Genomic DNA, 13694 nt, shown 5'->3' with positions numbered 1-13694 from the left:
GAAAAGTCCTGGTCGAACGAGGAACGGATGACAGGGAGGAGGAGGGTGGGCAGAGGGATGGAGCGAAGGGGTGTGCGACGCGTGTTACGGGTTGCAACTCGTGGAGGTAACTCGGATGCAGATGGCGTATAACCAGAAGCGGCGAAGCGAGGGGCGGAACGTGAGAGGGGTTCAAGAAGGGAAGTAGAAACGAGACACCGACAACAGGAGGAAGCGCCCTGTGAAGAGGATCGGGTGGCGCGCGGGGGTGGAAGCCGAGGGAGGAGACAGTCGAATCGCGGTGAAGCAATGGGAAATAATAAGGGGTTAAAAGGAAACCTACGGAGATGTGGAACGCGAGGGGAGGTCGCGGTGACGGAGGATGAACGTGCATACAGGGTGGTACTATTGGGCGGAAGATTGTTCCGCGTTCTAACAGAAGTTTGCTAGTTACGTTTGTACTTAATCGACAATTTAGTGAGCGTACAAAGCAAGTTGAACCAGATCTTTATCGAACGTTCAGATTCGATTACACGATACCTTGTTCCACGTTTTCATTTTGCTGCTTCGTGAGGAACAACTTCCTGCCTGGCTGTGTCACCCTGTATATCCGTGGCGCGGCACCGAAGGGGGTTAAAAACGAACGACGAGAGACACGAGAGAACGAACTCTATCCGTGGCGTGAGAAGGGTGGCAGGAGAAGCGGTACCACGAAGTGGAAGAGGGAGAGAGCGAGAGGAAGGACGAAAAGAGACGGGTCGAGTCGCGAGGAGACGGAAGGGTTCACCACGGCGAGAACGAGAGAGGATATATACGGGAGGGAAGGAGGAGAAGGAGAGAGAAACACGGTGGTATACACGCTGGAACTTCCGAAGTTATTCGCAACAGGCAGCTCGCTAGTCTGCCTCGTGGAATTCTATGCTCCTTTCTCTCTCTCTCTGTCTCTTCTCCTCTGTGCTCCATCGCCACCTCGAACGGTTCCACCGCGCTCACCCTCTGCGCCACCGACGACGGCCTCCTTCCACACTTCCTACCGCCTCGTCGTCCCTGTTTTAATGGCCAGCAGAACTTACTATCGCAGTCGGCGACCGCCACCGTCTATAAATGCGCCCGGAACGAGGAATGCGATCCTCGTTTCGCGAATTGCCCAACAGTCGCTGGTTCGAGATCCGCGCGGCTCGCCCGACGCGCACTTCTCGCTTTAATTATTATGCAACTCGAACACGGCCGCCGCGCGAGCGGCCATCGTACGTCCGGACAATCCTTTTAATTGCGTCCAACTACCACTTTCTAGACGCGGCCGGACGATTCGCATTTCTTCTCGTAAAACTTTTAAAAACGATCATTCCCATCGTTCGGTTGCTCGAACGGTAGCAGCGAAGCTAGACAACGGCGGTTTGGCGAGAATCACAGCCAAAGTTTCCCTTGAACTCTCGCGAAGCTTCTCCGCTGTTTTTCCAGCTAGTTCTCGACCCGATTCCCAACCGTTCGGTTTCAGTAATTAGGTAAACCGTGCTCTAAGCGGATCGTTTGCTTACGTGCTCCTCCGCGTTTACCCGGCTTAATTAATTCCCACATTGGTGGGGTGGCACTCTTCGCGGTCGAGATTCATCGAGCTCTAGACGAGCTCTGGCTGGCGAGCACGTGCTGGCGCCGTGGAGGACGGCTAGAACATTGCCGGACGAGCTAATGGATAACCAGCCGAGCACACCGTGGCTCGATACCAACTCAGCGATCGCCATCGCCTCGTTCTCCAGCCTCTTTTTACAATCGTCCATCGACTCGTTCCTGGTAAACGTCTAGCGACGCTTCGATTATCGAAGACAATGGACACGCGCGACTGTCCCCTCGTCCGTAACGGTCCTCTCGATGAACGATATCGTTCTCCGTCTGTTCCGCCTCTGTTCCGCGCGAACACCGCGAGGGAATTGCGAGGACGCGTCGCTCCTATATAACCCCGACGGAAAATAGATCGCGTTCGACGGGGACCAAACGTTTTAAACCGGAACGCGCAACCGGATAACCGGATTTCCCGTTCGAATAAAATATTCCATTGAACGCCGGCCAGAAGGACTCCTCTCGCGGCCGGATTCCCGTCCCTTTCTCGTTGCCAATTACACAGGGACGTCGTCAAAGCGTTTAATTCGATGAAAGGGCGGGCCGTGATAATGTCACGGCCCTTTCTTTCTCTCTCTCTTTCTCTCGCTGTTCTCTCTTTGGTTTCTTTTCCACCGGAAACACGTTACGAGCGCGGGCAGGAACGCGGGGGGCCGGATGCTCGCGCTTTCTCGCCGCTCGCCCGTTTGCTTTTCACGCGCGTAACCGCGAGCCGGTTCCCCCGTTGCAAGGAGAGACCCGCGCGGCGCGATCACGCGAGGTTAAGAGAAGCGTGCCCTCTCGCCCCGTTCCTCCGCCCGTGGCAAACAGGTTCCGCTCCTTTTTCGCGATGACGGGACCGCGTTAACGCGCTGACAGATGGAAATGGATTCCAGCCGCGAGTACCGTTTTCCTTCTCGCCTCGCGACCGGCTCCCGCGATGTTTATGCGTCACGATCGCGTCCCTCCTCGTCTCGCTGGCCAGTCGGAATTCTTCCCACGGGAGATCGTTGAGATTTAAAGGAGCGACCAGGAAAAATGTACCCTCCGTCGCGGGAATGTATTACGTTACGCGGCTATTTCGGCGACGCTGTTGATAATCGCGCGAATAGCTGGCGTTCCACCGTTACGCGAGGCGCGGCTCGCGAGAGCGGCTCGGACTCGGTCCCGCGCGCTCGTCCCATCGCGTAACGACGCGCGAAACGCTCCTAAGAATAAGAAGAAGAAGAGCGCTCCGCCGAGAATAAGATCGTTGAACTTTGCTAAACGCCACTTTGTACCTCCCCGGTTCGGCCGCGCTCCGATAGAAGATAATGCGGCCGTCTTCTCTCCCGCGGGAGAGACAGAGGGAGGGAAGGAATCCGTCGAAGGTAACGAACGGCGTGGCTACGAAATTGAAAGGGTTCCCACGAGTTTGCGACCCGCGATCGTTAAACCCTCTGTATCCCTCGCTTCTTTCTCGTTTCACTCGAACGCGGCTCGCTTGGGCCACCGTCGAGTCGTTCGCGGCACGGTGTTCAATCTGAATGCAGACACGCGAAACTCTCTCTGGTTTGATAAATCGAGGAATATCGAGGAAAATGGACGGGGCATCCGGGCCTCGATCGGACGCGGTGAAGAGTTTTCCACGGCTGCACGGGAAGGGTTAACGGGTTACGCGAGGCCAGGCGAGACTAAGCCCCCGACCTTAGGAACGGCCAGCCAGCCAGCCGTATCCACGGGCATCGACGAGGACGCAGGACAGCGTGTTTAGGGTCGATGACCCTCCGCACATCCGCGTTCGGTGCTTCGCGTATATATACTTTCCCTCTTCTCTCTTTCGCATCGGTGTGCGCCGGCTGCCTCCCCGTAGCTACTTCTCTCGCCGCTGCTTTCCATTCCCCTCCGGTTGCGCCTGTACTTTACCCGGTTCTTAGAGCGGCATCTCCGCATCTCGCGTGCCTCGTCGATCGAGGGTGAAAGGACCCTCGTTTTTATTCTACCATCCTCGTTTCCTGCATATGCACGTGCCCCTGCCTGCCTACGCGCGTACCACTCGCGCTGGCGTGCGCTCGACGTCGCGACCCTTGACAACGGTTCTGTCCTCCTCGTCGCTTAGCGATTCACGAAATTCCGCTGGCTAAGAAAATTCGCGAGAAGGCGCGGTGATAACGATACCGTTGGTTATCGCGCGCCTCTTATTTGCTACTTTCACGAGCCGCCGCTTTCACAACTTTCACAGTTTTCAAAACGTCTTTTTCAACTGGTCGAACGAATAATGTGTTTACTTTATTACCGCGGCTCGTGGCTCGATTCGGATGAAATATCGCGGACATTTCTAGGCCAAGCTTGGCCACGTTCGCGTTAAACTTTCGATAGCCTCTTCCTCTTCTTCATCTTCCTCTTCGCCTCTAGGTTCTCATCTCGATGGTTTCTTTTTTTCGCCCCTCCGCAGCTCTATCGCTACACGAGTATTGTTATCGAACGTCTCGATGGACGACGAGAGTAATTAGACGGAGCGATGCGATGGGAAGTTTAGTAAAAGTTAAAAGCGAAAGTGCGATCGGGGAAGGCGAGAAACAGGTCGATGGCTGGGCGACAAAGGAACCGGCGGAGGAGAGGCGTGCGTGAAACAGCAGTTTCAGAGATCAATGAACGATTGTTTCCTACCTTGCCTCTCGCGTCGTTCGTGTTCTACAGGTTGCCCCGCGCGTCGCCTCGCGTCGCGTCGCGTCGCCGGAGCCTGCAGTCACGCGTTCTTCTTCTTGTTGATTCTAATCGAGAGTGCTCCGTTGATCCTTCCTTTATCCGCCCCTGTTTCTACGCCCCGTACGTTACCACGCGCACGCCAGAGGGTTTTTTTAACGAGTTCTATCTCGCGGACAGGTGCCGTTTGGCTATTCGAAAAGTTCCGTTGTTAACGTTTTGCTTCTGTTTTCTGTTGCAGAGAATTGGAACGAGACTTGAGCCTGTCCGAGGACAGCGAGGATGAGGCAAGCAAGGTAGAAATGTTTGCATATCGCGGAATTTATAGGTTACGGTTCTTATTTGCGATGATTATTAGAGCGTACGTTCGAATAGAGAGGGACGTGGGAAGAGATCGCGATCACATCGGCGTATAAAATTAATTGGTAATCGTTCCGCTTTTCTTCCGCAGGAAACGTCATCGCGAACGACGAGGGGAAACAGAAGCCCCGACCTCACGGTCGAGTAAGTATCCGTTTATCGATACGCTCGCTAATTAATACTCCTGTTATACACTGTTCGATTATCTCTCGTCCCAAAATTAATGCGCCCGAGCTATTTATAACTAATTGCCCGGCCATTTGATAGCTTTCTACGAACCAACCTACTATCCCACCTCTACCTTCGTCTTTGATACTCGATTATTCCCCGATACGATATCGTCGAACGTCCCATAAATCGCCGCCACCTAAGTCGATAGAATTTCAAACAAATTCATCGAACGTGTCTCTGTATTCCTGTTCACAGCCTGTCGTTACCAGCGATGACTCCAGCCCCTCCGCCCTTAGCGCCCATGTCACCAATAGTCTTATCACCAGTGGGTCCACTGTCCCCAACGAGGCCTTTCAGTCCAACGAGGCCGTCGCCGCGAAGGCCACCCTCGCCAACGAAGCAACTGACGCCCGAGCAAGTGCTCTCGCCGCCACCCGTCAGTCCTCTGCAGTCGAAACGTTCCCCGAGCCCAACGATGCACCAAAGGCCGTCCAGTCCGGCTGGCCAGGTGCCACAGAGTTCCGGAAGCGCCAGCTCCAGCTCCGATTCCGGTTCCGATTCCGGCTCGGACAGCAGCGACGACTCCGAGGACGACACCGGGAACCAACCGTCGAAGGGCCCCTCGACACCGCCCTCCGTCTCACCAAAGAAAGAGAACCTGATCGAGGAGCCGCCGCCCGCGATCGAGGAGGCCAAGCCCAGATGGAATCTGAGCTCGTTCTTCAACAAGACCGCCATGCCGCACGGGGAGCAGAACTCGGAGAACAAACAGGCGCAGGTACGTTTTACGGTCGTTGGTCTGTGTTCGATTCGATGGCGTTCGAGTGTTCGGATTTCGATCAGGGTTGGTTCAGGGAATTATCGCTGCCTCGTCCGTGGTTTAACTGACCCCGTTCCAGGGGTAAACGTATCGTTGCGTCTACGGTCACGGTTTACGAGTGGCAGTTTTTCGAACCGACCCTAGTCCAGATTTTACATTTTGCCCGGTGTAAGGGGAGGATTTAATACTGGTCACGTTTAGCGGTAATCGATAGTGTGGCGATAGCGACAGCGTGCTCATTGATTCGTTATGACCGCTGGCAACTGTTAGGACACGCATCACGATCACCGTCCGGTTCCCGCGGACTTCGCTGAACCCACGTTCAGCTTCGAGTCCAGACGTGGACTTGGACCGACTCGCATTAACAGTCCGACCCGCTTCCTAACCATAAGTCACACCCCCCGTCCCCTTACACCTCTGGCAGGTTCGATAAAAAGCGATTGTGTGCACAGGATTGCAACAGGCGAGAGGGTTCTCCAGCGGTGACGGCGGACGCCAGAGCGCACAGGGACAAAACGACGGCGCACGACTGGCAGCTGGACGAGGCCATGAAGAGGACCCACAACTCGACGATACTGAGTTGTCTGGACAACTACAGCCCGTCGGATCACGAGAAGGTTCAGCCGACGGAGGAGAGCCGAGTCCAGCCGGAGAAGCCGAAGGTGGCGGACGCGCGGAAGCGTGGACGACCCAGAAAGCCCACCAAGAGCCCGAAGGGTGGCCATCGGCCGTCCGAGGAGACCCTGAAGAACGGGAAGCCGCGCAGCAGAACGAGAGGAGTGGGCAGTCCGTGGAAGAAGAAGGCGCCGCTCTCGAAGCCCACCATTTCGACCAGCGACGACGGGAGCGACGACAGATCGCAGGGCGCCTCCAGCGACTCTGACAGCGATCGTCAGACCAGGGTGTCGCCGGCTCTGACCGAGAAGAGGAGGACCAGATTGAGCGGCTCGTCCAGCGAGGACGAGAGTCCCGTCAACGGGAAGAACAATAGTGCCTCTGAGGACGATGCCAGTCGCTGGAGAAGAATGCCTATAAAGAGGAGCAAGCTGGCGGACTCGCCCAAGAAGCAGGAGAAGAAGAAGAGTCCAGCGAAGGCGAAGCCAAGGAGATCCAGCTCGCGGGTCACCAACGTTGTCGGAGGCTCCGACTCCGACAGCGAGTCGGAGCTGTCGAGCAGAAATCGCATCCAAGTCGCCAGGTGAGTATTTCGACGATAGTCGCCGTACGTTGAGTTCATTATTACAGTATGATTTGCACCGTTTCCGTTCCATCAGAGTACCGCCAAGGCCGAGGGCACCGCCGACTCGCGCCACATCGCCGGAGAATTCGGACAGCGACAACAGTCCGGGGCCGAAGTTGCAGGAGGAGGACGCGGGCAATGTGCAGGACAAGAAGAAGAGCGACACGCTGCGCAAAGTGTTCCTCCCGTCGATGGGCGGCGGGAAGGGCGGTGGTAAAGGTGGCAAAGGTGGCAAAGGTGGCGGCAAATGCGGTATCTACGTGGCCGAGTACACGACGTCCGCGAACACACCTACCGGAGGCGAGAGCCCGTACAAGAGGCCGTCGTCGCAGGCGTCCAGCGTGATCCAGTCGTTCCCGACGCTGGTCCACGTGAACGGCGTGCCCAGCCTGCTCTGCAGGATCGAGCTGAGCAAAATTCCTTGCATGTCGCAAATATCCAGGGGGCAAGAGTTGAGGCAGCGAACGGAACTCCCGGACACCAGGCCGTCGTCGAGGCAAGCCTCGCTGGCGATCAAGCCGCCCCGACCGCCCACGCCCGAGGAAGGCGAGATCGTCGACACACCTCCGCCTCAACAGTTGGTCCCGGACACGAGGATCCACGGTGACGCGTTGCTGGTCGACGGTGAGCTCAAGAGCCGCGGTATGATCAAATGCGAACTTATGTCGGACACGAAGAGTAATTGCGGCATCGGTGCCGTTGGTGGAGGTGCTAGTGGAGGTGGTAGTGGTGCTAGTGGCGTGGGTAGCGCGCCCAAGAGGAAACGTAATCCGAGTTGTAGTTCTGTGTCCAGTTTGAGTACTGTGTGTTCCGTGGAGACGAAGACGAAAGGATCGGGCGAGCACAAAGAGAAGAAGAAGAGAAAGAGAAAACACGCCGACGTCGAAGCTATCACGTCCAGGCCATCTTCCAGTCAGGTAATCAGGCTGTAACAGGTATTTCAACCCCCGTGCACTGTTCGATTTGGCGTTGCTTACTCGTGTTCCGCGGCAACGATGCGGCTCCTTTCAGTCAGGGCCAGTGCACGAGGGTTGATAAAATTCCGCTAGGGATCCGTTTGCGTTTCTTAAACGTGATGATGTTTGTCGACCTAGCAAAGTGATATACAACCGACAAACCACGAACGGGAAGAGAAGCCTGACACCAGTTTGTTACCGCCACCAGCCCCGCCTCAGCGCGTCTATTATTCCTACTTTAATCCTCAGAATGAAGTTTTGGAGGATCAGGATAGGTGGTGAGTAAACGTTTTCCACGGTTCGCCACGCAGATGGATACGTTAATTCATTTTCGCGTGATTCGCGGTTACCAGGGACCAGAATCAGTACCTGATGGAAGCGAAACGGCTGAAGCACAGCGCCGACAAGGAGTGCGAGCTCACGGCGCAGGGAATGCTTTACCTAGAAGCCGTTCTCTGTTTCCTGCTCACTGGCAACGCGATGGAGTCGGATCCTCTCACCGAGGGTGCGTCGTTCACCATGTACAAGGATACTCTCAGTCTCATCAAGTGAGTACACCTCTAATTAAGCGCGAACCAACGACGAATAGTAGTTCCTAATTAAAGTGATCCCCGATTTCCCCTACTGTACCACCCACCGTCATCCGCTTTCAGATACATCTCCTCGAAGTTCAAGAGTCAGCAGAACAACTCGCCGGAGAGCAGTATACATAACAAGCTGGCCATTCTGAGGTGAGTGCGCACTTTTGAGCGTTTCTCGTCTATCTCGTAGTTGCGCGAGTGTCGTGCGCCTGTTTCAAAAACGCTGTTGCACCGCCCTCCCGCTTGTTTGTTACAGTCTCTTTTGCCAGTCCCTCATATACTTGAAGCTGTTCAAGATGCGAAAATACGAAGCCAAAGAGAACCACAAAATCCTTAGCGACTATCATCACAAGGTAAGGAGCGCGCCTTTGTCATGGTACCGAAATAATAGGAGATTGAAGAAGGAGTTTCGAGTCGTGGACGTCTCTACGAATCTCGCGAATTTTTCATTGTGCCCTCAGCCTGCTCAGGCAACACCGGTACAACCGGAGGGACAAGGGACGCCTTCCTTATCGCCGACACCATCGCCAGCCGGTTCCGTGGGGTCCGTTGGCAGCCAAAGCTCCGGATACAGCAGCGGCGAACTAGCGAACCGAGGAGCGGCCTCGGGTCAACCGCAGGCAGCTCCGTACGTTAGCGTTCCGCTAAGCGTTCACAACGCTATGGCGAAACAGTATTACCACTTCAACCTGCTGCTAAGCTGCCACGATCTATGGGACCAGGCGAACGCCTTGGTGACCGATAAGCACAGAGGTGAGTGGTAACTCTAAGCGTAGAGAGATGTAGCGTAGAGGAAGTGACATAGAATTAACGCGGTTCCGTTCCCGTAGATTTCTTCGTCGAGCTGGACGAAAAGTTGGGACCCCTCACGTTGAAAAGCTCCTTGCGCGATCTCGTTCGCTATGTTCAAGCCGGCATAAAGAAGCTTCGAGATCTCTGACCACAGTGGCACAGCCCCCGACCGCCCACCCCGAATTACATTACTTCTCTCCCGCAGAACATGGCCACGTATCCAACGATGTACACGTAAAGACGTCGAGAGCGATCTTCGCAGGTATTCGAACGGTGTACGAATGGCGATCGCCGTTGCGCTCGCGGTAACGCGACGACGTGCGACGAATAATCGGGGAGGAGAAGTCGACTGTATTCTGAACGAAATAAGGGACTGTTCTGGTAGAAACGCAAGAAAATCGACGACGGTCTGGGGGAGCAACGAAAAGAGGGTGTTACTATTCGATCGAGCGAGGAGATCGTCCGATTACTTACTCGCGCTTAGAGAAGCTCCGAGTCCACGTACCTCCGTTACGGGGAGGACGGCATTTTTTTATTTTTTTTGTTTAAAGAAAAACTCCTAGCACCAACTTTATAGTCAATTGAAGTGAGTTTACTCGTCTACTGAACGACGGAAGAGGAAGGGGGCTAGATGATGGATCGTTTTGCGGATCCGCGATCGGTGGTGCGTAGCACGCGTTACTTATTTTCGAGACGAGAAACGAGATGTGTACATTTGCTGGCGAGACGATGAACGATACTGAGTACGAAAACGAAGAAAGATAAATGCGATCGAAACGAGAAGATGTTAGGGAAAGAAAAAATATTCGGTGTCCCTATTTTTTGTCAGAGTAACGATAAATTTTGTAAATTAACGAACGGTAATCGATACGAGAAAAAAGAACCCGGCAATGGAGAACGGGGAGGATAGACCGTAAATATAGGGGTTAGGAAGCGACGAGAGATGGAAATAAGAAGTGCCACAGAAGCGCCCGTGTGTTCTCGCTTTACGGTGCGCCGCAGCCGACGTTACCTGAAGCATGAGTTTCGTCTCGGCGATTCGAATGCGACGAATACACAAGGATATACATATATGCATATAGTTTATTACCTATATAAATATATAAATAATTATAAATACATAGATACGAATATATTTAATGAAGATGAAAAGAGAACCAACGCGTCGCGCACGCTGGCGTTTCGTTTTTAGCAAAGAGAAAAAGGTAATAGGAAATTGACGGTCGCGAGATTCGCGAGGGTTTCAAGCGAGAGGCCGAGAAATAGAGAAGGAGAACGCGAGTAGAGGCGGCGAGATGTGAAAGCAAAGGGCGGCGAAAGAATTTAGTGTGATGATGCATTTCTCTTTAACGGGGATGCGTTGCGAGCAACAAGATCAACGGTTGTCCGAAACCGAACACAACACTACTACTATACAATGTCTGACGTCCGCGAGCGAAGGACACGACTCTTTTTTGTAGATAGGTTACGAAGGAAAAAGGAGTAATTTAGATTAGATAATTAATACGCAACAAAAATGAAAACAAAGTTAAACGGTAACGAGAAAAAAAAAAAATACAAAACAACCAATACATATTATTTACATTACTTAGAATTAAACGGGGAAATAAGTAGAGGTTCTAGCGATGAGAAATAAAAAAAAAAGAATATTCAGATAAATATACATAGCGCATAAACCACATTATAAATAGTGCGATTATTAAAGGAGGAAAAAATGAAAAGAGAGAAAGAAAGCGAGAGAACAGACACCAGACGAAAACTAACAAAGTAGCTTGTGTAACGGAGTGGAGGGTACGCGTTTAACCGCGCGATGCTCTCGTTACACGAGACGTGCGAGGAGAAAACGAAAAAAAAATGCAAAAAAAACCACGCGTAACGGATAAGTAAGTTGCTCATGTGTATATTTTTGTAAATAGGTATTTGCGAGTGCCGCCGCCTTGAGGGTGACCTGTCGACGTTCAAATGTACGCGACAGGCCGGCCCGCCCCAATTTTTGCTACCACAAATCTTATCGAGAATCAGGAAATTTCTGGTATAAAGAATGAAAGAAAAAGAAAAAAAATATTAAAATACACGTACACAAGATATTACATGTCCGCCGAATTTGTCCCGAAGGTTCTTTCCGAGTCCAGTTCTTTACAAACGCTTTGCGTTGCGTTCGAACTTTTGTCCCCCCAAACCCCCCCTACTTTTAATTTCCGTTATCGTCAGTCATTTTCCGTTGTTCGACCGATCATCCTTCATCCGAGCTTCTCTCGAATCGGTTGTCTCTTGTTCGTTCGAAATACTTAACTCGTTACGCTTCCTTTTCTTTTCGTTATTCTATCACCGACAAAGTGAAGAGAGAGAGAAAAAAAGAGAGAGAGAGAGAGAGAAACCGTTATGTCGCTGGATGCGCGCGCAATTTAACGTTTTTCCTATATTTTCGCAGCTGTGGAAATGTGGGTTCAAAGTATACGAGGCCTGAATGTTGAAAAAGGGACGAGAATGCAGAATAGACGAACGAAATGAACGTAGTTCCGGCCTTTCTCGATAAAACGGCGAATTCGATTCGATATGATCATTGTAACCGGATGAGTACGGTAGAAACTACGAAGAGGACAGAACCGGAAGAGCGTTGGCGATTAATGTACGTTGGCATTCAGATAGAGCGGATCATTCGTTGGGCCAGAATCATTTGCCACGGTAATTAGCTAAACATATCGAAATTTCATTCAATTGAATTTTAAGACGCCACGTAACTCGCCTTTTTCGTTCAAATTGATGGTACCACGAAAGAGATACATAGAAATCGGACCAATCTTATTATCCGCTGAAACGTTTGACGAGATCTGTTGCATCGGCCGGCTCGTCGCCAACGCTTTTCCGTAAGAGAGCGAGAGAGGATGAGGCGGGAAGACGAGAGAGTTAGACAGCAACCACGAGAGAAATGAGCAAGTAAATAGATACGAGAACGAAGCAAGCACGACGGGAGTGAAACAAATGGATCGAGGGCGCGGGTTGACGAGACTCCGGGGTGCCCATATAGAGTTACTAAGCGCGGTCCAATGGTTCACGGGATACAATTTTATACCTCGTGTGCGCGTGCACACGGACTAAAGGATAAAAGAGACTAAAAAAAAAAAGAGAAGTCTATTAAAAAAAACAAAGTTTTGATATTTTCGAGACACATATTTATAGCGGATACGTATAATATCAGGCCCCTCGGTCTCGTCGGACCGCGTTGAACGATGCACGGAGAGGCACACGGTTACACAGAGACACAGTTACAGGCCGAGGACTAATTAAACGACCTCGGCGACTCGTGCAATTCGGCTGCTGCAATGAAAATCGAGCATACCCGCGCTTTTATCGAGAAATTAGTTGCGTGCAAGGGTGGTGTTCTGCGTGGGAAACACTTCGTCGAAGGGGCGCAACCGGGCGTCCATCGTTAGCTCACGGATCTTTGTTTGTTTTTTATTCTTCTTTTATTTTTTTTGTTCCAAGCCACGCGCTTTTGATCATTTTCTTTGTGATTTTATTCTCTTTCGCTGATTGTTACTGCGACCAGTTTGTTCTTTTTATTATTTTCTCTTTCTTGTTTTATGTTTTTTCCCCAATTCTTCTCGTGTTATCGAATAGCGCACTTTTTCGGCCGCCCTGCTGAGAAAAGAGGCGCGCACGTTTCGGACAAGTTTTACGTTCCTATCGACTTTCAAAGAGACAAACTACAGCGAATGGTGCTGCCGTTCTGATAATCGCCATGATCGGGGGTACTTTCTTTTTTTTTTTCCTTTTGGCAGGGATGATGGCAGCGGACGTTTATCCGGCCGCTGTGTACGCCCCTCTAACCTTTCGTGGTTCAGTTTTTTATTTTCTACTTCCTTTCTCTGGTTTCGTTTCTTTTTTTCCTTTTTCTTTTGTACCGATCGACAAACGATCGATTTATACCGGGTCACGCGAGCCTTTTGCTACGGTTTAGAGAAAAGTTTATCGTCACCTATATATTATATATATATTATATATTATATTATATATTATTATTATATATTGTCATTATTATATATCTACACCTTTATTATTATTAATATTATTATTATTATATTATTATTATTATTATTATTATTTTGATTTATTGGTACTATTCATCGTTATTATTTTTCGAGGTATTTATAAGAATGAATGAGAAGGATGAGAACGAGGCTGAGAGAAAAAGTGAAACGAGTGTTCCGTGTGGTTGTGTATGCGCGTACGAGAGAGGGAGAGAGAGGGAGAGAGAAAGTAGCAGAGGAGAGATCGCGAATAATGGCAAGGAGAAGAAAGGAACGATTAAACAATGCACGTCGTAACGACAAATTGTACATTGTACCTAATACAGCAGCAGAAACGGTTTTCGACAATTTGATACAATATACTTGGAGCGTATATATACGTATATACACAGAGACACACACGTATGATAATCTCGAGAAATTTAGTTAAATTACTGTTTGATTTTTGCCTTCTTTACCGAGTACGCCGATAAAACTGTAATA

The 13694-nt window shown here is 51.2% G+C and overlaps 1 protein-coding gene across 1 annotated transcript in view; it reads left to right on the top strand.

Annotated features, from left to right (window-relative positions):
• The window catches only part of Lilli (AF4/FMR2 family member lilliputian), a 112506-nt gene extending 100196 nt beyond the window's left edge, over positions 1-12310 (top strand). The window contains exons 9-19 of the mRNA XM_076904116.1: positions 4502-4556; positions 4712-4764; positions 5047-5569; positions 6064-6809; positions 6886-7768; positions 7946-8085; positions 8161-8355; positions 8461-8538; positions 8645-8741; positions 8850-9141; positions 9219-12310. Of these exons, the coding sequence (XP_076760231.1) occupies positions 4502-4556; positions 4712-4764; positions 5047-5569; positions 6064-6809; positions 6886-7768; positions 7946-8085; positions 8161-8355; positions 8461-8538; positions 8645-8741; positions 8850-9141; positions 9219-9328 (3172 nt within the window). The 3' untranslated portion in view covers positions 9329-12310. The remainder of the gene's footprint in view (positions 1-4501; positions 4557-4711; positions 4765-5046; positions 5570-6063; positions 6810-6885; positions 7769-7945; positions 8086-8160; positions 8356-8460; positions 8539-8644; positions 8742-8849; positions 9142-9218) is intronic.
• Positions 12311-13694: the final 1384 nt, after the last annotated feature.

Source organism: Xylocopa sonorina, chromosome 11, assembly GCF_050948175.1.
Source record: "Xylocopa sonorina isolate GNS202 chromosome 11, iyXylSono1_principal, whole genome shotgun sequence".
Lineage (NCBI taxonomy): Eukaryota > Metazoa > Arthropoda > Insecta > Hymenoptera > Apidae > Xylocopa > Xylocopa sonorina.
The sequence above is the reverse complement of the archived record's forward strand: the minus strand, read 5'-3'. Positions and strand labels throughout refer to the sequence as shown.